Below are 21,573 nucleotides of genomic sequence, written 5' to 3' on the forward strand. Positions count from 1 at the left end.
CTTTGCTGTCTCTTGCAGGGAGCAGCAGAAGAGAATATCAGCTTTGTCTCTTACCAGCTAATTGGATGGCTGCAGTCCGCATCCCCCAACACGAGCTCCAGAAGTAGGTCTGGAGGGTGTCATAGACGCTTTGCAGAAGCTCTGGCATGTCTCTGGCCTGGTAGAAAACAGAGAAACAGGAGTTCTTTGGCTGAAAAGGCCCTGCCATTGACCCTTGGCAAAGAGGGCAGATGAACTAGGAGAGGAAGGAAAGAGACGGAGGCTGCAAGGGACTGACAGTTCCCATCATTGCCATGCTAGTTCCCACCCTACCACTTCCCAGAAGGCCGCTCCATGCTCCAGGTCTCTGAGCCAGGGAAAGTCACTGCCACCAGGCAGTCTCACCCTGGGCCACAGCTTACTCACCAGGTGACTGCAGACAGCTTCCTGGAGCTCTTCTGCACTCTTCTCGGTGTTCAGAGCAACTTGGGTTTGCAGCTTCTGCAGGCCCAGGAATGGAGTGCAGAGCAGGAAAGTGCTTCGACAGGCCTGAAAAGGAGAGTTGCCCCAGCTCAGCCCTCCCCAGGACCAGCGAGGTGCCTTTCAAGGGACCTCATTGAGCTGAGCCCTGCTGTTCTCTTTCAAGAGGGGGGGATGTTTCACTCAACGCCATTTATAGAAAGGAGAGGGGAGGGATTGCAACAGCAGCCATCGTTCCCCTGGCCTGGTATGTGGCACTCCAGAGAGAGTATCGGTGCCTGAGAGCTGTCGCCGCACGATAGCTGTTAACTGATGTGCCCTTGGGAGAAGCCCCGGATCTCAGGAAGCAGGGGAGATCAGAAGGGACATGGTCAGCAAAGGCTTGGAGGCCTGAGCACTGCGGAGTCTGGGAAGACTGTCCTGCACCTCAAACAGAAAATGCTGTTGGAAGAGTTTGAGGTTGTCTTTCCATGCAGAGACATTATCAGGAAGGCCAGTATTGCTCTGCTGTTACCATGTAGCACCCTCCTCATGAAGAAAGAAGTGAAAGGTGGCTCTTACATTGCAAACTTCTGGATCTGGGTCCTGAAGATGGAGCATAATTCTGGTCCACGTAGAAGTTGTAATTTCTTTGCCGAGAAAAGATTTCCATTTCCTCTTGGCAGAGGAGGCCAGGACTCCATACAAGGTGAAGGCTGAGGAACGAAGGACTGCCTCGTCCTGCAATCAGGAAACCCCAGTCACCAAGTTGCTGCCTAGGACCCCAAAACAAACATCTCCTGGCCAGCCAAATGCTGAGCCCATATCCTGAGCAATGGTTCTAGGCAGTTTGTCCAAGGCCAGAGGATCAAGAGAATCCATTTCTTTGAAAGACACCATTTGGCATCAAGAAAGGGTTGCCTTATGCTGAGTCTTTCCTTGTCCATTGCTCAGCTTCTCAGGACCGTGCCTCCTGAGCTACTGGGCACTTAGGCTTTTGGTCTCCGAGGTCCTCAAACACTTTACTGGCACCTGACAGAGAGCTAAAAACCTAGAAGCTCTTGGACTCCAAAGTTCCCAGACTCAGAGCCACCTGGCAGCCTCACACGTTCCTAAGGCTTCAGGGCTTTCACACAGAGACAGCCCTCCAGGTGGCCTGTAAGGGAGTTGTAAACAGTCAGTTTCCATTTCCCTCAGAAAAAGAAAAAAAAACCCTCAGATTCAAAAGGCTCTACAAAATGGAATACTTGATTCCAGTTGGTACTGCTCTGTGGAAGAACTCCGGCTCTGAAGACTCTGTTGTGGTCTGTCATACCACAGCATGGGCACCTCTCATGTCAGAGCAAGTGAACTCCCGCCATTTGCGAGGAGCATCTAAGCAAGTCTTCCAGACTGTAGAGGCCATGGAGAGGAAGAGGCAGTCCAAGGCGCAAGCCCTCCTTTCCAGGGTAGATGCTGAAAAGACCCAGGGTACAGAGCTAGGCAAAGGAGACCCTCAACACCCCTCTTCCTCTCCATTGACAATGAAAGAACCTGTGAGGGCTAGACCAGACATGGAGAACTACTGTGAAGGGAGGTGACGTCCTCCCTCAGTGTCCAGCCTTTCTTCACTCCTTCCCAAGGGCAATCCAAAGGTGATTAGCTCGCTATGGAGCTAGGAATCAGCAGACATCATCCCAAGTCTCATCAGTTTCTCTTCAGGCTTTTCTAGGAATGAGGCTTCTTCCCTGAACCCAAACAGTCCTCATCTGTGCTTGCTCACATCATACCTTTCAGATGATCTCACAGACTACTCAAACAAGAGTTACCTACTGCTCGTTCACTTACGACATCAAAGAAAGTCTTGGTATAAAGGGCGATTTCTTTAAAGGTGACTCCAATGTCCTTCTCTCCCAGCTCTGCCACCACTTTCGCCAGAGCTGACAAACTCTCGCCCACGATCTCAGAAGAGGTGACGTCCTTGATGGCCCTCATTAACGCCTTCAGAATGGCCTTCTTGTGCTTTCTCAGCTGTCAAAGCAGAAGGCACACAAGAGCTCCTCACCATTCATGCCTACAGCAGAAGTTCTTTACCATTTCTCCCAAGAACAGAATTGGCAAGAAACCAGTCCAGAGCACACCTTAGCCCAAGGCTACACACTCTGTCTCCAGTTGCACCTTTGAAGCCAGAGTGATGTCGGAGAATGGAGCATGGTCTTAAGACACACCAGAATTTCCCTGTTGTGGTTGGTCCAGCTTCTGTAAGCCTTGTGCAGCTCTTTACCAGGACCTGTCTGGTTAGGAGCTTTCTGTAGTGAGTGCAAGCTCATGCTCACCTTCTCAGGTGCTCCACTGGCCAGATTGCCCAGGCCCCTCACTGCCATCCGGCGCACAGTGCTGCTGGCATCCAGGGATTTGTCCACCAATGCACGGCGGACAGGCTGAAGTAGCTTCCACTTCTGAAGCATTGGCGCCTTCATCAGCTAGGAAAGAGCACCATGACCATTAGCATTAGATTGATCCTGAGCACTCATGGCACATGCGTAACTGTTCATGGATTCCAGCATGGCTGGGATACTTTCTGCTAGGATCTTCCTGGAGAAAGAGATGGCCGAGACAGCAGCTTGCAAAGACAACTGCTCTCAAGCCTTCCTTTTCCACCTTCTGTCTTACCTCAGCAAAGAAAGATGCTGCCATGATCCTCAGGTTTGCTGATGGCGAGTCCAGCCATGGCAAGACAGCACGTATGGTGGTCACCGTGACCACATCAGTTTGGAGGAGAACACTGCACACACAACACAAGAAGACAAGAAGGCGACAGAGTATGAGGTTCCAACAGTCAGCTGCTGTGATGCAGACGGTCTTCTTTGGCAACTCAGGACAGCCTCCCCAGGCAGATATGCTGGAGAGGTTCCCATCCAGACCGTTTCTGGCTTACAGTCACCCCCAAGAAGGAGAGAAGGCCTCCACAAGGCTCTTACCTAGTCAGCAGACACATGCCCTCATGGTATGTCCGGGGATTTTCAAGAAAAGCCCATGTGTTCTGCTTCCGGAGAATCCCCATGCATTTCTCACTGATGCACTTGCAGAGCACAGTATCTAATGCTTTGATGGAAAGCCTGATTGAAAAGAATATACATATGTCAGAATCGGAGCACTTGAGACTGTGTCAGGATCACTGAGGAAGCTCAGCCACTTTCAGAGGCACTCATTAACTTCTTCCAAGCCCCAGCGAGTAATACTCAAAGCACCCCCTGAAAGCACACTTCATAATCCCAAAGGGCATCAGGCTAAAAGGAAACTGGCATGATCACTCGCTTTGATGCCCCCAAACTCACTGAACACAGGGGAAAACCCGGAAGCCTCAACTTCTTTGATGCTAGAACCTGAGGGGTCTTCTGCAGTACCAGAGTACCATTTATGCAAAAGATGCACAACAAGGTCCTCCGAGCTGGGGAAATGAATTGCAGTGGGCAGGAATCACCATGCTGTCGCTGCATCACCACTTGTGGGTTCCCCAAACAGACTAGTAATGGTAGAAGAGGAGGCCCAGCACAGCTTGAGGGGACAGTCGCCCTTGCAAGGCCAAGAGGTACTTTGTTCTCTATCATTCATATAAGCAAAGTCTCTCAGGGTTCATACACCAAAAAGAAAAAAAAGAGAGAGAGAAAAACAAACAGCACCCCAAGCGATGTTTGGAAACCTGCTGTGGCCACTGTCTGGACAAAGAGAAATTCAGTTCTGGTTTCCTAAGGAAAGGATTAAACATGGTGACAGCAGAAATCTTGTCCATGGAGCACAGAAGCCTCTCTCATAGGAAGAACAGCTACCTTCAAGGCTATAAGACTGGAAGGACCAGAAGGATGTCCTGCCATATCCTCCAGTGCTGACAAACGGGTCGACTCAGCTGAAGGCCAGGGAGCTGTCTCCACTCATGTCTGGTGAGGCAGGAATGTTCCTGCTTTCATCAAACCCCAATCATTGAATAACTGAGACTTTTGATTCAGAAGCACCTCCAAAGGGGAATAAAATCATCCAAGGATGCCCAGGGAAGACTAATAACAAAGTAGACAAAAACCAAGCCCAAAGAAATAGATGAAACAGCAGAATTCCCTGTGCATGACACAGAGTAAACCAATAGGCGAATTTTAGCTGTGCTGAGAGGGCCAGTTCCGCCTTCATTTCTGCTGTAGCTTTTCCTCACCAGGGCCACACAAGATTTTCTTCAGACTAGCTCCCACCAGCCTACTTTTTCAAAAGCATATTGAGCTCATGCTAGGGCACAAGAGACAACTCACAGGCTTTTTAAGAAAGTGGAGCAAAGCCTGACAAGAACGCAGAGAGAGGAGACAGACATAGACAAAGACTGGCTTGGTGAGGTGAGCTAAAGCTGCATCCTTCATCTCTGCCCGTTTTGCTCATTACCTGCAAGGACTGCTGCCTTCACCACTTGCCACAAGGACTGGCTCGTCTTCAACTCTTCCTGCAGATGAAGGCAGCTCCTTTCCAAGAGTGTTGCTGATTTGTTTCAGCAGCATTGGAAACAGCCGTGGCAGCAGGAGAGACACACTTTCCCGGGGCTCCAGGGAATACACCAGCTCACAGAGGGCACAGGTTACCTATGAAGAAATGCCGTCACAAACCACTTGGAAAGGAAGAGCTTTTGCCACCACTTACCCCACCTGCCTGCCCGCCTGCCTGGCTGCTCTCCTCTGGAGCTCTGACTTCTGCCACAAGCTTGTGGATGGGCAACAACAAGCTCTCACAGCTTCTCACAGTGATCAAAATGAGAATGACCCAGCAAAGCACACTGTGAGGCTTCTGCATGTGGATTTACAAGTGCCTGTGTACCAGGAGGATGTCCAACCCCTCGCTTTCATTCCACGGGATCCTCAGCCAAAGAGGGGCAGAAATGTCACTTCACATACCATGAGAGGCTCCAGCGCAGCCAGATTGTCGCTCCCTTCCTCATCGAGGCAGTTGCTTCTGGCGGGGGTGTCTTCAGCGCTCTCCAGTTTGCCCATTAGCAACTGGAGCATTTCAATTGCAAAGATGCCTCTGCCAAGAGTCCTCCACAGCTCCACGGTATCACTGCAGGTGAACAGTTTACCCGTGATCGCGTGTACTGTTGGGCCTGCAGCCCCTCAAAGGCAGGTTAAATACTCCCCCCCTCCCAGCGCGGAGCTTTAGCAGCCCCAGTCCCTGGCAAGTCACAAGCACATGCTCTGGCAACAGTCGGACTTTTCTCCTCGGGGAAAGAGACAACTGGCTGCTGAACAGAGTCCCCTCTAGTGCCGCCAGGCTGTGGCGTCTCTGGGCTCCTGAAGTGGAAGGAGAGGGGAGGGGAACCTACCTGTCCATGGGCAGGTGTCTCTGGAGGAGGCTGTTGGTTACTGCCTCAGGGTGATAGCAGCCCAGGACAGACACTGCCTCAAAGAGGAACTCCTTCAGGCTGCCCTGCTGAGCAGCTGGCAGATGATCGTAAAGGATTGTCAGGATTTCTGGCACCTGGAAGGGACAAGGAAAGAACAGCAGGTTGTTTTAGGCCTTTCCTAGGGCTTCCCTTAAAGCCAGACCAATTCTTCAGCACATGAGCAAGTCCTGCTTCCTTGACCATTTGTCAAGATCTCACCCTAAACTTCAGCCCTACCACTCCACACAGTGGAGGGTTTTCTTTTGGGTCTAAGTGTGCTCCTTGCCCTCTCACGCACACAGATGTGCTGTCATTGCACATGCCTTGGCTCCCTTCTGTTTTCAGCTTCTCTTCTCATGCACACAAAAGACATTTTAACGTTTCACCCAGAGCAGTCTGAACGCTTCTAACTATGTGCTTGAAATAAGGCAACATCAAGACCTAACACATTCTTCACACCTTCCGAAGATACCATGCAGTGCCTGCACAAGGGCCTTCAGGTCCTTCCTGGAGGAACCAGCTCTCCAGGGATACTTGTCCTTGCCTCCAGCCTCCTCATTTCTCATAGATTTAACACCTTCCCCAGAGGGAACAACTTTGCTCTGGAGGAAGACATTTGGCAGATCCTTTCACCGCCAGAAACTGTGGCCGTAGCCTGCACAGAGCAAAACTACTCACTTCTCCTGTGGATGACAGCCATCAAGACACTATCTGTCTGCTCTTTTTCCCCACAGGACAGACACCAAGCGATCTGCTGACCACGTATGAAAGGAACAGAGCCCAGGAGAAAAGATGGCTGGCACCGTTCACCAGTGGACCCCGAGACGCAGCACAGACCAGAGAAAGGGGGGGGCTCTACTAAATTGTGTCTATCAGATTTGCTCCTTCTTGGCACTGTGTCTGGAACAGTTGGAGACTTTGCTCCAGAAGGGTTTGTATTGCTGGTACCAGATGCACAGTAGCTCTTGGATTAGGTTGCCAGGACTTCAGCTGGATAAACAAGACATTCTTGGCTCTGCATGCAAGATGCATTTCTGCAGACCACAGCAGCTAGACAAGGGGTAGTGCAGCAGCTCAGTGTCAAAGTTCCAACTCTAAAGATAAACAAGGGGTGTTTTACCTCCAGCAACATTTCTCTTCCACATTCCTTCAGGAAGATGAGCATCCACTCGCCTGCTGCCCGAGCACAAGTGGGGCTGAAGGACAGCATGCTGCCCAGGACAGCCTTCAGAAAGCCTCTTGCCTGCTCTGAGCAAAAGGATTTGCATGCAACCTGGAGAGAAATGAGAAACAGGAGAAACAACATCAGAAGTCTGCTTCCTCTCTTACAAGCAAAGGACAAGAAAACTTGAGCAGCTTCTCAGTTCAGCCATTAGCTAATCCTGAAGGTGGCAGGTGCTTTGTATTCCAATTGCACATACAACTTCTTCTTTTGATTTATGAAGCTCATAGAGTTGGAAGGCTCTTCCATGAGGTCGGTTGCTTGCCTACACAACTTATGTTCTTAAAATAACTCTCAAGAGCTGGCAAGCTAATACATGTTAAAATAAAGAGAAAGCCATCGGGCTAAGGAACTTCCCTGCTTTGCTTCAACAGCTCACTTTCCCCAGATGGAGAGTGTTTGGGTGTGGATGGATGAAAACAAACACACAAACTCATAGAAACTTCATGGAGTCTACTTCTTTCCCCAGTGGGAACGCTAGATATTGTTATGCTTCAAAACCCTCTTACTACTTGCTAACAACAGAGGCCCCATTGCTATAGGCCACTCTGAAAGGGGAGAGAAATCTTGGAAGTAAAGAAGAGAAAAGTGATGGGAGCTGAGCCACCAGGTAGCCACAGCTCTGGCTTTGGAGTCAGTAACCTTTGCGATTTTGGAAGAGGTCCTCAGCAGCGAATCCACATCTGCGGCCATCAGCTCCTCACAGAAGTGATTCAGATCCACTTCCCTTGTGTGCATAACCTTGCCTAAAAGAAACACAGGTGGGAAAGGATAGGCACATTTTCTGAAAATGAACCCCCAGTCCACAGCCATTGATCAAGGAATCACCAAATGGTGGTAGGGAATTCCACAGGGGTAGTGCAGGACCCTTCTGAACTCTGGGTGCAGCATTTTACGAGTCAGGCCATCAGATTCTGCTCTATGCCAGTCAGAAAAAACACTCTCCTTCTCCTACAGCAGTTTTCAGACTATACCTATTGTCCTCAACTATGGCTCCTCTTTTTCTCAGCCCCTCCATCCCATGTGCAAGCACAGGTCACACCTATCCTCTGACTGGGAGGAGGGTCTCCATAGATTCATCAGTGTGGACAGGTGATGCTGACCAAAGTCCACTCCAGAAGCCCAGGTGTACAACTCCCTTCTAAACAATTTCTCAACTGGGATCATTACTTTGTCTCTACAAAGCTAGAAAGTGCTGTCCTCTAATCCTTGGTGCCTGAGAGTGCTGCCCTGAGACAGAAATGTGGGAGGGCTCTCATTCTCCACAGCACCCAGAAGTGCCCCTGAGGCAGGGCTGCTCAGAGAACTTTCCCAGGCCTCCCTTGTGCTATGGCCAGGAGGGAAAAGAATGACCAAGGTCTGGATGCAAGAAACCAGCAGTCTGCTGTCCATTACTCTTCTCCTCTGGCAATGGAGCCCCCTCCCTGCACATTGCCTCTGCTGCCAGACAGGGAAGAGAGGGAAGAGCAGGCGGAAGGAAGTGGGAAGCAATGACTGTTCTTCTCACCTTGTGTTGAGAGAAGGCAGCTGATACAGTCGACTGCCCGCTGGCGTGATGTGGCCAGGGAGTCACAGCTGAGAGGCCCCAGCACTCCAATCATGGAGCCAAACTGCTCAGAAGAGTTTTCTCTCTGGTAGAAATCAAAGAAAGAAGAAAGTTCTCAGGCTGCAGGAGTGGCCCTTCAACCTTCTCCTTCTGACACTGACTCCTGACCCACAGCAGGGCATCTGGATCGACAGAAGCTCAGCTTTATCCTCCCAGGAGATTAGCAACCCAGAGCACAGCTCTGAGCAAACCTCCCTGCCAGGGAAGCAGAAGGGCTTAAGGAGCAATGCTGTCTTGGTGGCAGATGGGTGCTGAGGTTAGGGCAGAGCTGCAGAGAAGACCTGCAGGGCCTCCTGGCTCGCCAGGGCTGCCCTCGTCTTGGTTCCCCGAGAGACTCCAGCTGAACCCACAAGCACTCCCAAAGAGTTTTGGGAAGAGGGAGTCAATACTCACAGCATCCTCCAGTCTCTCGGTGTAAGTCTTTAGCAGATGAGTGCAGGCATAAAGGGCCCTCTCTCTCTCCCACTCTTTCCCAGAACGGAGCCAGGCCTCTAGGAGCTGTTGGAAGACCACAGCTAGATCAGGGCATGCATCGTTTGCACGCACACACACTCACACACACACACACACACTCCTTTACAGTCTCCCACCTTTTCTTCCCCCAGGAACCACACTAAGGATACATTGGCCTCCATGGGAATTCATCACCGCTGTGAGGTACACAAACACTGAAGGCTTCTTATATTAGTGTATCTGATACTTGCACACAGCACTCACTCATCAGCAAAGATTGGGAGTGCCTTGTATCCGTCCACCATGGCCATCTTGGCAACAGCTCCCATTGCAACATGCCCTGACAACCAATAACACAACTCCTACAGCCACGACGGGCCATAGTTTTCTCCACCTCCAGGGAAGAATTGCATGCCTTGCACCTGCCTCCAGAGCATCTCCTATTCTCAGATGATCCCCTAAAGCGTGAGGCCCTCCATCCTTGGCTCTCCTCTTGACAAAAGAGAGTTTCCCTTTCTCCTCTTTGCTACTCACGTGAAAGGTTTCCTTGAGCCATGACAAGGTCAGCTCTTCCTCAAGACTTGTCATGAGGCGAGCAAGAGCTTCCAGGGATCGTGTATAGAGAGCCTAAAAGCAAGAGAGAAGGAGTGGTAGCTGAAATCAGAGAGCCTCAGAACTCAGCCAGAGTCCAGAGCCTCAGCTCTGCCAGCATTCAGTGCATGATAAGGTGCAGCTCTGAACATGCAGAGCAGCAGAGGGGGATTGACAGCTACCTCTGCATGCTCAGCATCATCTGCTGCCTCCCCTTCTTTTGTCTGCTCAAGGGGAGGAAGGGGAAATAGGCTTCGGAAGCACTCCTGAAGAAGATGACAGTTTTCCTTCTGGGTCAGAGATGGCTTGATCTTGCTGGCAGAAGACAAAAGAAAGAGTTCAGAAAGGACACTTGCTACTCTTTGCCAGAGGGGGTCCAGTGGCAGCTAGAGTTCATCTGAAGCTGGAGCCCCAGTTCCCAACACTGCTGTTCCATGAAGAGGGAGCACTTCCGCCAACTCCCATGGATTCTTGCCCATCAGACTCCCAGCGTACAGAGAGCCGGGAGCTCTCTTCCCCCAGCCAGCCAGCCAGCCAGCCAGCCAGCAGCCTTTCTGCAGCCCAGACCACTCTCTGTTCCACACTTCTCCAATCTACAGCCTCAGGCCATCTCTCTCCAACACTGGGCTCCAGGATCTGTACCGCATCACATCTTCCAGGATCATACAAAACGGGGACCATCACCTCACCCCACACCAAAGGCAGCTTCTCACCCCACACTCAGGTCAACTGTGAAGCTTCAATCAGCTCCTCTGTGACATGCGGAGGAAAACCCAGCACACAGGAGGAAAAGCCCTACCTCAAGTGCTCCACCGCAAGAATTGCCCTGTAGCGAACGGGAGAAGCCACGCAATCCAGGGGCTCCTGCTTCATGAAGTCCTGCAGGTCACAGAGAGACAGGTACACAGAGGTCAGAGGGCAGGAAAGAAGAGGGCCTTGCCTCAGCAAGAAGAGCAGATTCTTCTTCCGCGCTGTGGCTAACACAGACAGCCTCCATGCAGGTTTCTCCCAGAACTGCCGGAAGACCGCAGCTCCAGAGAGGACAGACCCACTGCTCTTCCCAGGGATCACCCACAAGCTGGCAGCACAAGGGACCCTAGTGTGCTGGTGCCTAGGCCTCGGACACTCCCAAGTTTGCCCAAGGCCTTTCTCAGCCCACAGAGAACAGTGCCTCTCTGAGGAAACCCCTCTCAGTGCACAAACTCTTCTGCAGGACAGCCTCTCTCATTCCATGTCACTCACCAGCACAAGCTCCAGCAGCACCCTCTTCGAAGCAAAGCTGAAGTTCTCACAGGTGCCAACGCCTTGAAGGGCGCAGCTGACTTCTGTGACACTCTGGATTAGGGCCAGCTTGAGTTCTGTGTCCTGAGGACCAGGAAAGAAAAAAAAGGTGACATAGATGAGGAGCTGTTCAAAGGACCAAAGGCCAAAAGATTAACAGGAGGGCCAAAAGATCAACCCAAGGGCCAAAGCTACTCTCAAAGTGCTGCGGAGGGAAGAAACTGCATCCTCCAGGAGCCTAGGGGGAAGGGCCTCTGGGTCTTATTTCAGTGGAAGGAGATCTCTCCTGGGATCCTAGGAAGACATGGACTACCTGGAAGCAGAAAGGAGCTTTCCCCAGCTTCCTACCCAAAAGAGAGCCCCCTGGACTCTGGCCCAAGGCAGTGGGGAAAGCAAATCTGGAACAACGGAAACTGGAAATGGGAGAAGGGCAAGGAGCAAGGCTCATTCAGGGAGCATTTACTGGGGCTGGGAAAGTGATGCCCGGTGCCTGCAAGGTGCAAGGAGAAAGAGTGAGAGTCGGGGAAACAGAAAACACTAGTATGCGAAAGACGGCAGCAGTTCAGATTACCGCCAACACTACGAGGCTGCAGAGACTCATCTGGAGCCCTCTGTCCCCTGCATGGGGAGCAACGGCTAGAACTGGACCTGGGATACTGCTTGTGCTTCGGGTCTCTGACATCTCAGACAAGTCCCCCAAAACTCAAAGAACACCAGCAATGACACGGGGATATATGTCAAAGGGATAGAGTGGCAGGTTTGGAACTGGAGATCCAGGACTCTTGTTGAGAGCAGATCTTTCCAAACAGATGCTCTGTCCCAGTAAGCTCCGGTTCAGAGGAGGGCGGGAGCTAGCTCTAGACTAATTGTCCCGACACCGAGCATTCACAGCTCCTACCTGAGGGCTGGTTCTGTACTGGCACAGGATGTTCTCTACAATGTCCGTCTCGACCCGGGCAAGAAGCTGCTGCTTGGGTGCATGGAGTGCTATTTTACTGTAGATGAGCATGACAGCAGCAGCTGTCTTTGCTCCGTTCTCCTTCTGGTGCTCCTGGAAAATTGGGAAAGTCAGGAGGATTCAGTCGAGCCTCTTCATTTTACCTTAGACTTCCCCTTTGCTTCTAGCTGAGAAACTGCCTCCAAACAGGTACGAGCTTGCCTTTTTCATCCACACTTCTCAAAACATTTCACCAAGTAACTCTTCAATGCCTCCGTTAACTCTCTGGGAGAGAGCTGTTCTCCCTCCCACTGTCTCCCTCTCTTGTGTCTAAGAGCTGGAACTCTTAGGCAAAGGAGGGCTGAAGTGCAGAACCTCCTTCCTTGACAGCACCAGGAGTTTGAGCACTGCCCATTGACCATCCCTCATTTCCATTTGCCAGCTGAACTGAAACCACACCCAACACTGTTCCAATGGCCAGTTGCTGTTTGTTGCCACTGCTGGGGAATTTTGATCCATGACTTTGTAATGGGATCTGTCCTGAAGACGCCTGAAGCACCAGAACTCCTGGCTACAGGCTTCCGGCAGTTCTTACACAAGCAAAGAAAGCCAAGACAACAGAGAAAACCTGCTTCCCTTACCTTCTGGAGGGTGAAGACCCTAGGAAGTCTCCTATTCTCCCCAGCAGCAGCAAAGTCGTGGACTGTCTTCAAGGCCAGGTCGAAGTGGCCCTCAGCAGAGGATGCTAACACCGAAATCGGTCCCTGCAACACAAGGGAAAGAGTGAGTCTGTTTCCATCCCACACATTCATCCCTTTCAAGCTTTCAAGCATATTGCCTGAGGGAATCAGCAGGAAAAAGCTCCAAGTCAGGCAACGAGATCCAAGCTGCCGAGGGAAAACTGGAGAGCGCAGGGATAGAGAGCACCCACCTCTCTCTCAGAAGGTTCCAGACGTCTGAGTCTTTCCAAGTAGCTCTGCAGCTGTTCTTCAATGTAGCTGATGTTCTGAGACGCTGCCAGTGCTCCCCCCACAGCCTTATAGAGGAAATTCTGAAAGAGAAGAGGCCAGCGCGAAGAGGTTGCTAACACAGCAACCTGTCATCACTGGAGAAGCGGAACACCCAGCTACCACCCCATCTCAAGGACCAAGAGACAGCCAAGGCACCAAGACTACAAAAACAGCCCATTTCTTGGCCCAATCCAGTTACCAGCTCTATACAGAGAATTAAAGGAAGAAAAAAAAAAAAGACATTATGTAGGGCTGAGAATAGGAAGCAGTGAAAAGCAACTGTATTGAAAAAAACCATGCAGGGAGAGAAGCATCCTGTGGCTCTGCCACCAAACCTCTCAAGGAAGAAAAGTAAAGACCAAGTCTTAGCAGAGGACCAACCTTCTCCTTGGAAAAGTTTGGATAGTGGGCCATCTGCTGAGTTAACTCGCCATTCAGCTTCATATTCCAGGTCTCATTCTTTATGGCTTCCAGAGATGTTCTCAGGAACTATGGAGAAAACAAAAAGTGAAGCAAATGCTTCCTCAGGTTTTGTCAAGGTCTTTCTCTCATTCCAGTGTAACAAGAAGGTGTCTGGGGACAGCTCACACTACGGATAATCCATCTTCCCTTCCCACCCCTTTAATCTGCCCCAGACCCTTCTTCCAATATGCAGCTAAGATCCTTCTGGGTCTCAGGAAACTATAGAGAAAGAGGCAGTGGCGCTTTTAGGACAACAGGCCCAAGTTCTGGGAGAGGACAGGCTTGCCCAAAACCTCACTGCCAAGACCCCACCTCCCAGCTGTCATAAAAGAACTCTGTACCTGCAGCAGACGGCACTCCCATTCTGCATAGTCCAGGGAGCTCTCATCTTTTCCTGGGAAACAAGAGGACACAACAGCAGGTCATCTGATTACAGTGAGCCCAAAAGAAGCATCCACACGTCTCCTTTGGAAGCAAAAAGTCCAGCATTCCCAGGCTACCAGCTCCCAGAATGTACCTGTTCTGTCAGGGCTCAAAGGCAGCTACTCCACCAGCCCCTTTGTGAGTCCAAATGCATAAGGTATGTCCAAGTCCCATTTGTTCAGGACCATGGAATCAACGCTGGGGAATACTGACTGCTGGTCAAAGCAGCTGTCTATTTCCTCACAGGAAGAAAAATGAGGCAGAAGGGCCTTTCACAACCAGCTGGAGCTTAGTGCAAGAGAGAACTGCCACTGCCAAGCTGGACTCGACTGGTGACTCTGAGCTTCCAAGGAGAGGGCAGTGCCACAAAATCTCCTCAAGGGGGAATGTAACCACTCACAAACACTGTCCAAGCAAGGGTGGGAGGATGCTGCCAGAGCCTGCCATTCTGATGCAATATGCCAGGCTAAAGCCCACACAGGGATCAGATTATTTCAGGAGCATTACTTCTCTCAGCTGTCAGTTCCAGCTCCCTGGAACTGGGAGGGATGAAGAACAAGACAGCTTTAAGACACTCAAGGGCTCCGTTGTCCTCAGGCACTCTGGGGACCTGCCTTTTCCTGACTTCCCTTCTGTCCTCTTCAAATCAATCCCCTCCCAGCGGACACTTTACCTTCAAGGTACTGCAGCAAGGAAGGGATCTGGGCCATCCAGGGAATCCCCACCGCTCTGTGAATTGCCCTGTGAAGGGTCTTCAGCAGCTGCAGGGCAACAGCTCCATGGCCACCTCCTTCATAAGGAGAGCAAGCAAGCACCTGGAAGAGGGAAGGAGAGAGAATTAGAGCTCCAGCCTGACAGAGGAACAGCAGTTTGTCTGAGAAAGGAGAGGGGCTTTGCAGGTGCCATGGCAGGCAGCACACAGCAGAACTGCTTCTCTTTTTGCACTGCCTCCCTGAGGAATGGCGCGTCCTTGCTATTCGAGAGGTCCACACTGGGAATGCCCAGGCAGTCCTTGGAGGGCAAGACGCCCTCCAGCAGGCTTGTTCCTCCCTGAAGGCTGCAAGCATCTGCCTTGAAAGCAGTCTCCATCCGGAGCTCTCCCCCTTTCCCTTGGTCAGGAAAACTCTGCCCCGAGGAGTCCCCAACTACTCACCAGGAGACGTACCAGCAGAGCCTGGGGAGTTGGCAGCTTGGCTGGAAAGAGAAAGAAAGATCCATTTCAGCAGGCCAAGTCCCACACAAGATGATCACCCATCCATCCCAGGCAAAGCCTCCAGGACAGGACTGAAGGGGCCTGATAATCTGCTGATAAATTTGCCTTCCCCCAGCTTTTCCCATCTTAGGGTATCCATGCAATTAACGTGCCGAAAGGAAGGTAACTCCCCAGCACTGCCAGCAAGGAGTCCTCCATTTTACAGGGAGAATGCTGAGAAATGAAGAGCAAAGCATTTTCTCTGGGAAATGCAGAGGAAATTTCCACAAAGGAAATACAGGGCAGGACTCCCTGTCACCTAGCAGAAGGGCAAGGCTGTGCTGTTCACTCTTCCCAGCCTCCCAGTTGGGTCTGCCAGGGGACAGAGACACACACAGGCTCAGCCTGTCCACCTGACAGAGCAGGACAGAATACTTTGGAAGTTTCTCTCTTTTACCGCGTTCTTGGTAGCACAGGTAATTGGGTTCCTCCTTCTCTTCTGCTCTCTCCTGTCTCTCCACGAGCTCCCTGAGGCAGCGGGAGAGTGGGACCAGAGTGCCAGTGTACTGAGCTGGCACTACGAACTGGAGGAGCCTTGGCCATAGGAGCTGCAGAGCAAAATACAGCAATTCAGCACGTCATTCTTTCCATCCCTTCAACTCCTGTTTTCATAGTGGCTGTCCTCTGTGGCTATGACCCAGCCCCTCCACTGTTAGCCCTCTCCAGGGCATTACTTCATGTCTCTCCCACCCTTTCTCTTCTGTCTCTCTTCCTTCTAGTCCACTGTCCTAATCCCCACTTGAGCCCATCTCTTGGACTGTTATTCACAAGGCTTCATTTCCCCTCTCCTCCGACAAGACATTCTGGTAGCCCTGTGCTCGGAAGAGCTTGTCAGCAGGGAGGGGGAGGGCTAGAAGAAGGTATCCTCAAGGCAAGGAGTAGCACCAGGTGGTGGGATGACTTACTCTTGTCATGCCGCTTGCTGAGACGTCCAGGGTGTCGAGGACATGTAAGCAGAGAGTTTGAAGCGCGGTCTCTGCCACTGCTTCCCTCTCAGAGAGGTTTCCTGTCTCCTGCAAGACACAAGTTTGAAAACACTCCCATCAGCTACTGTTTCTTCAGGAAGAGGCTAGAGGCTTCAGTAGGAGACTTGGCTTTTGCTTTGGGAGCACAGGTCACCTGAGGTAAGACAATGGGAAATCCTATAGTAGGGGTCACATCCTGGACTGCAAGGAAAACTACACAGAATGCAGAGAGAGCAACTGCCTGTTTGCAATTACCCAACCAATGGGGGTAAATGGTTTATTCGCGACAGCAGATGCTCAATGGCCCGAGCTCTGTTTTAATGACACCAAAGAAACGCTCTTCAGAGGAGTTCTGCTCAATTCCTGCACTGAAAGGAGAGCAGAACTGGCCCCAAGGACAAGGAAGAGGAGGTGGGAGTTCTTGACACGCTTCTCCTTACAAATGCAGCCTTCAGGAGCCTCACAGCAAATGACTGAACAAGAGGAAAGGCACAGCCAAAGCCAAGAGTTTCACCAAGTCCTTGTTCTGGTGAGCCACCTACAAGGAGTCATTCCCTGTGGACCTGGCTGGCAACACCTAAGAAAGAGGTGCCTGTGGTCCCTTTGTTTCCAGAAAGCACACAGGGCCCGAAAGCACTGCATGGAGGGCAGGACAGGTTCGGACAGAAATATGGAGGACAAGGAAAGAACTGGAGAGCTTTTCCGGCTTGTCCTGCTTAGCCCACAATTTCTGTCTTTTGCTGATCATCCATCAGCAGTTCAGAAAAGACTTGTCCACCTTTGTATCCTGCTGAGAATCCACTTTTCCAGGGTGGCTTTTGCCAAGCAGTTTTGCTGAAATCCCTGGCAGCACCACTGCTCTTTTCTTACTCTCCCACGGTGCCTCCCATTGCATGACATGGTGGTGTAGCACCACAGCCGCACCCTTGACAGCAACAGAGAGACCCACGATTCAAGTCGGTTGGGATGCTGATGAGGTCATGGCACCAGGCACTCAAGGGCTGCTGCTTGGGGGCCTCCACATTTTCAGGGAAGCTCAGTGCAGTAGTCAGTGGACAAAAGGCACAAAACAAAGCCCCAAATGTCACATTCTCCTCTTACCAGTCTGCTGGTGGCCCGACTGAACTCCCTGAAAACATAGGCCACCAGACCCCAGGCCGAACAGTTCTCGACACCAGAGCTGAACAGTTCCTTGATGAAACCAAGAACAGCCACCTTCACCTGCCGGGGAGGAGATTGCAAACAAGAGTAACCATGAGTCCTTCTCTCCGAAGCAGGAAACATATGCCTAGGCTAGATCCAAACTGCGTAGGGAAATGCTTCCCCTGTCACTCATCAGGCTACCATCCCTTCCCCAGCCACCTCACCTTACTCCGGTGGTCTCCAAAGACAGTTTCCACTGCCTTGACAACCAGGAACATGTTCTTTCTTATCGCCATTGCTGAAAGGAAGTACAGGTACGTTGAGGCAGAGCCCACCCCTCCAAAAGAGCACTGTCAAAATGTCTCTGCTTTCTCATGGACAGCTAGACAGAAAGCACGGGGCCAAAATCTGACTTCAGGGGAAGCAGCAGAAGCCAGGAGCAACAGGGACTGCCTAACACAGAGAGTTAGAAAAATGGGATCCACACTGGAATTCACTACTCTTTATGCTCGGAGTGTTACTGAGCTTCAGCTGTCACCCCTGACGAAGCGTGGTCAATAACTATCCAGACAGACTGCTCGGCTGGGTTTGATACGGTTGGAGACTACAATTCATTTGGGTAACATAGTCTTTGTAAGCACCCACGCATTTCTGTGCTTCACCCTTTCTCAGCTGAAACATGGTAAGGTGCTTGGTCCACACTAAGCGTGTGCCCTCCATGGATTTTGACAAGGCTGCTGGCCTGTTTCTCAGAGCTGAAGGGGACTCGGGCGACTTCTGAGATACCTCAGGGAGTGTGCACTTCTTGTGCACTCAGGTTGCAGAGGAGTCTGGTCTACCACAGCCCAACTGCACAGCCTGAACACCTCCTCTGATCAGGCTCTGGCAGTTCATGGCTTCAGCTCTTGGCTGTTTCTGCTCGTAGTCCCTCAGCCAAAGTACATCATTCCTCCTATTTTCTTCCTAGTGTTACTTACAGTCACAATGAACAAAGAATCTCAGCAGAGACAGGGCTGCTATTCTAGAAGCCTCGTTCTCAGCCTCCAGTTGTGAGTACAGAAACTCCATGGTCTCCTCAGGGAAGCTTCGGGCTGGAGGGAAGAAATCATGTTCTAGGTTAACAATCAAGCTCTTCTCCCATTGCAGAGCTTTGCAGGAGAGTTTCAAAGAAACCACAGCCAAATTCTGTTTTCTCCTTACCTAGTAGCAGCATGCAGTGGCACAGCTCTGTTTTATGGCCAATGCGGTGCTTCTTGGTCACATCCGAGAGCTGTGGGAATGAGGTACGTTTTAGGATCAGTCTTGAGAGAGACTGAAAAGAATCGCTCCTATGAGGTCTTGTCTCCCTGGGGACTCACAGGGAAAGATGCCATTCAAGAAGGACAGTGCTCTGTCCTCTCAAAGCTGTCTTCTGCTTCCCCCCCACCCTTCTGTCTCTCTGGAACTCTACGGAGAGGCCAGAGATGAGCTTGTGCTCTGACAGACAGCTTCTAGATCCTGGAGTCAGAGATGAACACCTTCCTGAGCGTCTTGTCAGCTCCACTCTAACGCTCCAGAGGGAGTTTGAGCCTACGACAGGGGACCCACAGCCAAAACAAAGGCTACGCCCTAGAAGCAAGAGCAACCTTTGAGTTCCAGTCAGTTCCGCAGCAGCAAAAGGCCGTTAGGATACAAGGGCTGGCTGGGATTCCAAGGCTCAGCTTCAGCTCTCTGGGCTCCAGATTCCTCCTGCTCTCTGCCCGAGCAGGAAACTCCTTTGTGAACTGAGCTGTCCCTGGAACCAGGCAAAGCAGCCCTGGAAAAGTCCGTGGGCACCTGGCCGGAATGGGGGCCTCAACAGCTGCATGGACCTGACTGCAAGGTATGAGAAAAGCCCAAAGGAGGGAAACTCTGCCCTGCCACCCCATGGGTCTTTCCTGCCAACCAGAGGCAGACCTGCTAACCCAGAGGGAAGTGCAAGATGTTCAGCCCCTGCTTACCTGGTTGTGCACAACAATGCAGATGATAAAAACTCTTTCCCTGGGGATAAAGGGCTCAGTTTTCTCCACAGCTTCCAAGAAATGCCTGAGACGCTACAAGAAAAAGTGAAAACGAGAGGGTGGCTTGTGAGTGAGAGCAGCTCATTAACACAGGACAGCATGCCTCCACAGTTGGCTGTTCTCTGCCCTGAAAAAACAGGCAGTATCAAGCCTCCCCCTCCATCTGTGTGCGACTGTCTTGGCTTCTTCTCTAACAGGTTCCCAGCTCCTCCAGGAACTCCCACAGCTCCCTGATCCCAGCACACACTCACCCATACAGCCACATCGTATCTTGCCAGACACCTCACCTTGGTCACGTGAAAACCATCTTGGACCTCTTCATACTGGTCCAAGAGCCAGCAGAGCTGGTCGCACACATGCCCTTGATACTCTTCCTGATGAAGGAGGAGGCCCATCATAGCTGCCACAGCCCTGATGATGTCCTCCTTGAGCTGCACACAAGGAAGACAGAAGACCTTTGTTTGCTCCGACTGAAGCTCTGCTCTAGGAGGCAGCATCCCCCAGACACAAACTTCCCCCTTCCCAAAGACGGCCATTTCCCAGCTTCCTCTGGAGGAAACGGTCTTGCTCGAGAAGAGAGAGAACATTTCCCCTCTTCTAAACCCAAGACCCTTGGGGCTCAAAGGCCACTGGAATTTGGCTGGTTCCCAGCGGCGGTTCTCCAGACCCGGCCTGGCCTCACTAGTTCATCGCGAGGCTGCAAAGTGGGACTCCAGGCACACTGCCTGTTGGCCCACAGCATTTCCACACTGTCGAGCTGCAGCAGGCTCCCAGCTCTAGACAACGCCTCAACGACCTGCTTCCTCCCTGGAAAGCACTTCTCCTGACGTGACACCACTGTTCCCCAGAAAGACAGGTGAACTCCAGCATTGCAGCTGCTGCTGCTAAAGGGCCACAAAGGCAGCCAGTCTCACCTCCTTCTCTTCACAGTCCAGCCAGTTTCTGACCACGTAGCAGAAGAAAGGGTATGTCTTCTCACAAAGCTGGGCTTCCCCTATTCGAGGGAAGGAGCACTTTGCCCAGTCTTGGAAGTAAACAGTCACCCCTTTCGACCACGTTTCCAGAACTGCATGAAAGATGGGGAGAAAGGTCACTCTGTCAAGTATGTCCCAGAGAGAAGAGTTTGCATTATCACTCCAGCCTGTCTCAAACTGCCGTCCCATGCTCATCAGCACTTAGCTCCAGAGCAGTTTTGGGTTCTGGGGCAGGCGTGAAATGTTTGAAAATGCCTTCCTTGAAATGCTAAGCTGTTTCTCTCCTCCCTCTTCTCCTCCTTGTTCCTGCTAGTCCTTTTTCCCCCTCCAAGATTAGCTGTTGAGTAGTAAAATTAGCTGAGTAGTAAAACTCCAACAACTCCATTCCCTTCCTGGCCACAGCCATCTCCTGAGCTTTAGACACTCTTTTATGTTGTACAGACTGTTTGGAGCTTTAAGGGCTGGAGCTCCCTAGAGGTTCAGAACCTGCAGTAGCAGCTTGAGAGAGAAGAGACTTGGGTGCCGACTGCTGCTCACTAACTTCCCCTTCCCTCTGCATCCCAGTGCAGCCCTGGCACTAGAGGTGGACACTTACCAGCACAGAAGGCTTGCTTCATCCTGCTGCTCTGTACTCGCCCCAGCATGGTGTACATGACATTCCAGGTCATTTCCAGAAACGGGATGCAGCTCAGTGCTGCAGAGAAGGGCAGAGGGAAAGCAAACAACCTGCTGTCAGGAAAGCTGTTCAGCAAGGGTGCCCTTCCCCGAGGGATGGGAGCAGGGAAGCCCTTCAGGGTGGGACTGGAAGCAGAGTGGAGCAGAACTCCGCTAGGCTGGGTCTTCCCACGGTCCCATCCTTAGGGCACTTAGCTCAGGGGACAAAGCCACCACTTCCGACTGCTCCCAGGCAGCAAAAGATGTGGAAGCCATAACCCTGTAGCCCTCCCATATTCCAACAACCGAAACCCTTCTCCCGCTGCTCAAAGAAGCCAGCACCAAAGCATGCAGCCCAAGTTGCCGTACCATAGCTCGTGGCCAGTTTGCTGAGGGTTATAAAAACAAATTCCTGAGGGATATCCTCCACAGGCTTCAGATGACGCTGTAGCTCTTCCATGACTTGTAGGAAGTGAGAGCGGGCCAGGGAGACCAGGATGTCACTTGCTGCTCTTTGCATGACATCCGTTACACCCTACAAAAGGACCATGAAGGAAAACCATCAACACAGGAAAGACTGAGGCAGCGGGGCAGATGAAACTAGCCAACGATGGCTGTATGACTTCAGCTCTACATTTCCATGTTGAAGGGAAGAGTGAGAGAAACGTCATCTCTCCAGAGAGATCCATCAGTGATAAATATTCCCTGCCTTGTTTGGCTGCCACCGCTTT

General features: G+C 51.5%; 1 protein-coding gene and 2 long non-coding RNA genes across 3 annotated transcripts; all 3 read right to left on the reverse strand.

Annotated features, from left to right (window-relative positions):
- Positions 1-37: 37 nt before the first annotated feature.
- Positions 38-12,865, reverse strand: LOC135326468 (maestro heat-like repeat-containing protein family member 2B). The gene is made up of 21 exons (XM_064504337.1): positions 12,852-12,865; positions 12,562-12,684; positions 11,882-12,034; positions 10,945-11,067; positions 10,502-10,581; positions 9,885-10,017; positions 9,646-9,738; positions 9,052-9,156; positions 8,560-8,683; positions 7,695-7,798; positions 6,951-7,103; positions 5,771-5,925; positions 5,346-5,508; positions 4,843-5,036; positions 3,399-3,536; positions 3,091-3,202; positions 2,754-2,900; positions 2,266-2,448; positions 1,021-1,179; positions 406-528; positions 38-157 (listed from the first exon to the last, which is right to left on the reverse strand). Exons 3-21 carry the CDS (start codon positions 11,990-11,992, stop codon positions 38-40), a joined length of 2,520 nt encoding a protein of 839 aa, XP_064360407.1. The 5' UTR covers positions 11,993-12,034; positions 12,562-12,684; positions 12,852-12,865.
- A 21-nt stretch (positions 12,866-12,886) lies between these two features.
- LOC135326451 (uncharacterized) lies at positions 12,887-13,771 on the reverse strand. Its single transcript, XR_010386841.1, has 3 exons — positions 13,734-13,771; positions 13,312-13,419; positions 12,887-12,971 (listed from the first exon to the last, which is right to left on the reverse strand). It is a non-coding gene; the product is annotated as an uncharacterized LOC135326451 (long non-coding RNA).
- Positions 13,772-18,381: 4,610 nt separating this feature from the next.
- Positions 18,382-19,568, reverse strand: LOC135326452 (uncharacterized). Its single transcript, XR_010386842.1, has 3 exons — positions 19,502-19,568; positions 19,155-19,247; positions 18,382-18,445 (listed from the first exon to the last, which is right to left on the reverse strand). It is a non-coding gene; the product is annotated as an uncharacterized LOC135326452 (long non-coding RNA).
- Positions 19,569-21,573: the final 2,005 nt, after the last annotated feature.

This window comes from Dromaius novaehollandiae, unplaced genomic scaffold, assembly GCF_036370855.1.
Source record: "Dromaius novaehollandiae isolate bDroNov1 unplaced genomic scaffold, bDroNov1.hap1 HAP1_SCAFFOLD_64, whole genome shotgun sequence".
NCBI lineage: Eukaryota > Metazoa > Chordata > Aves > Casuariiformes > Dromaiidae > Dromaius > Dromaius novaehollandiae.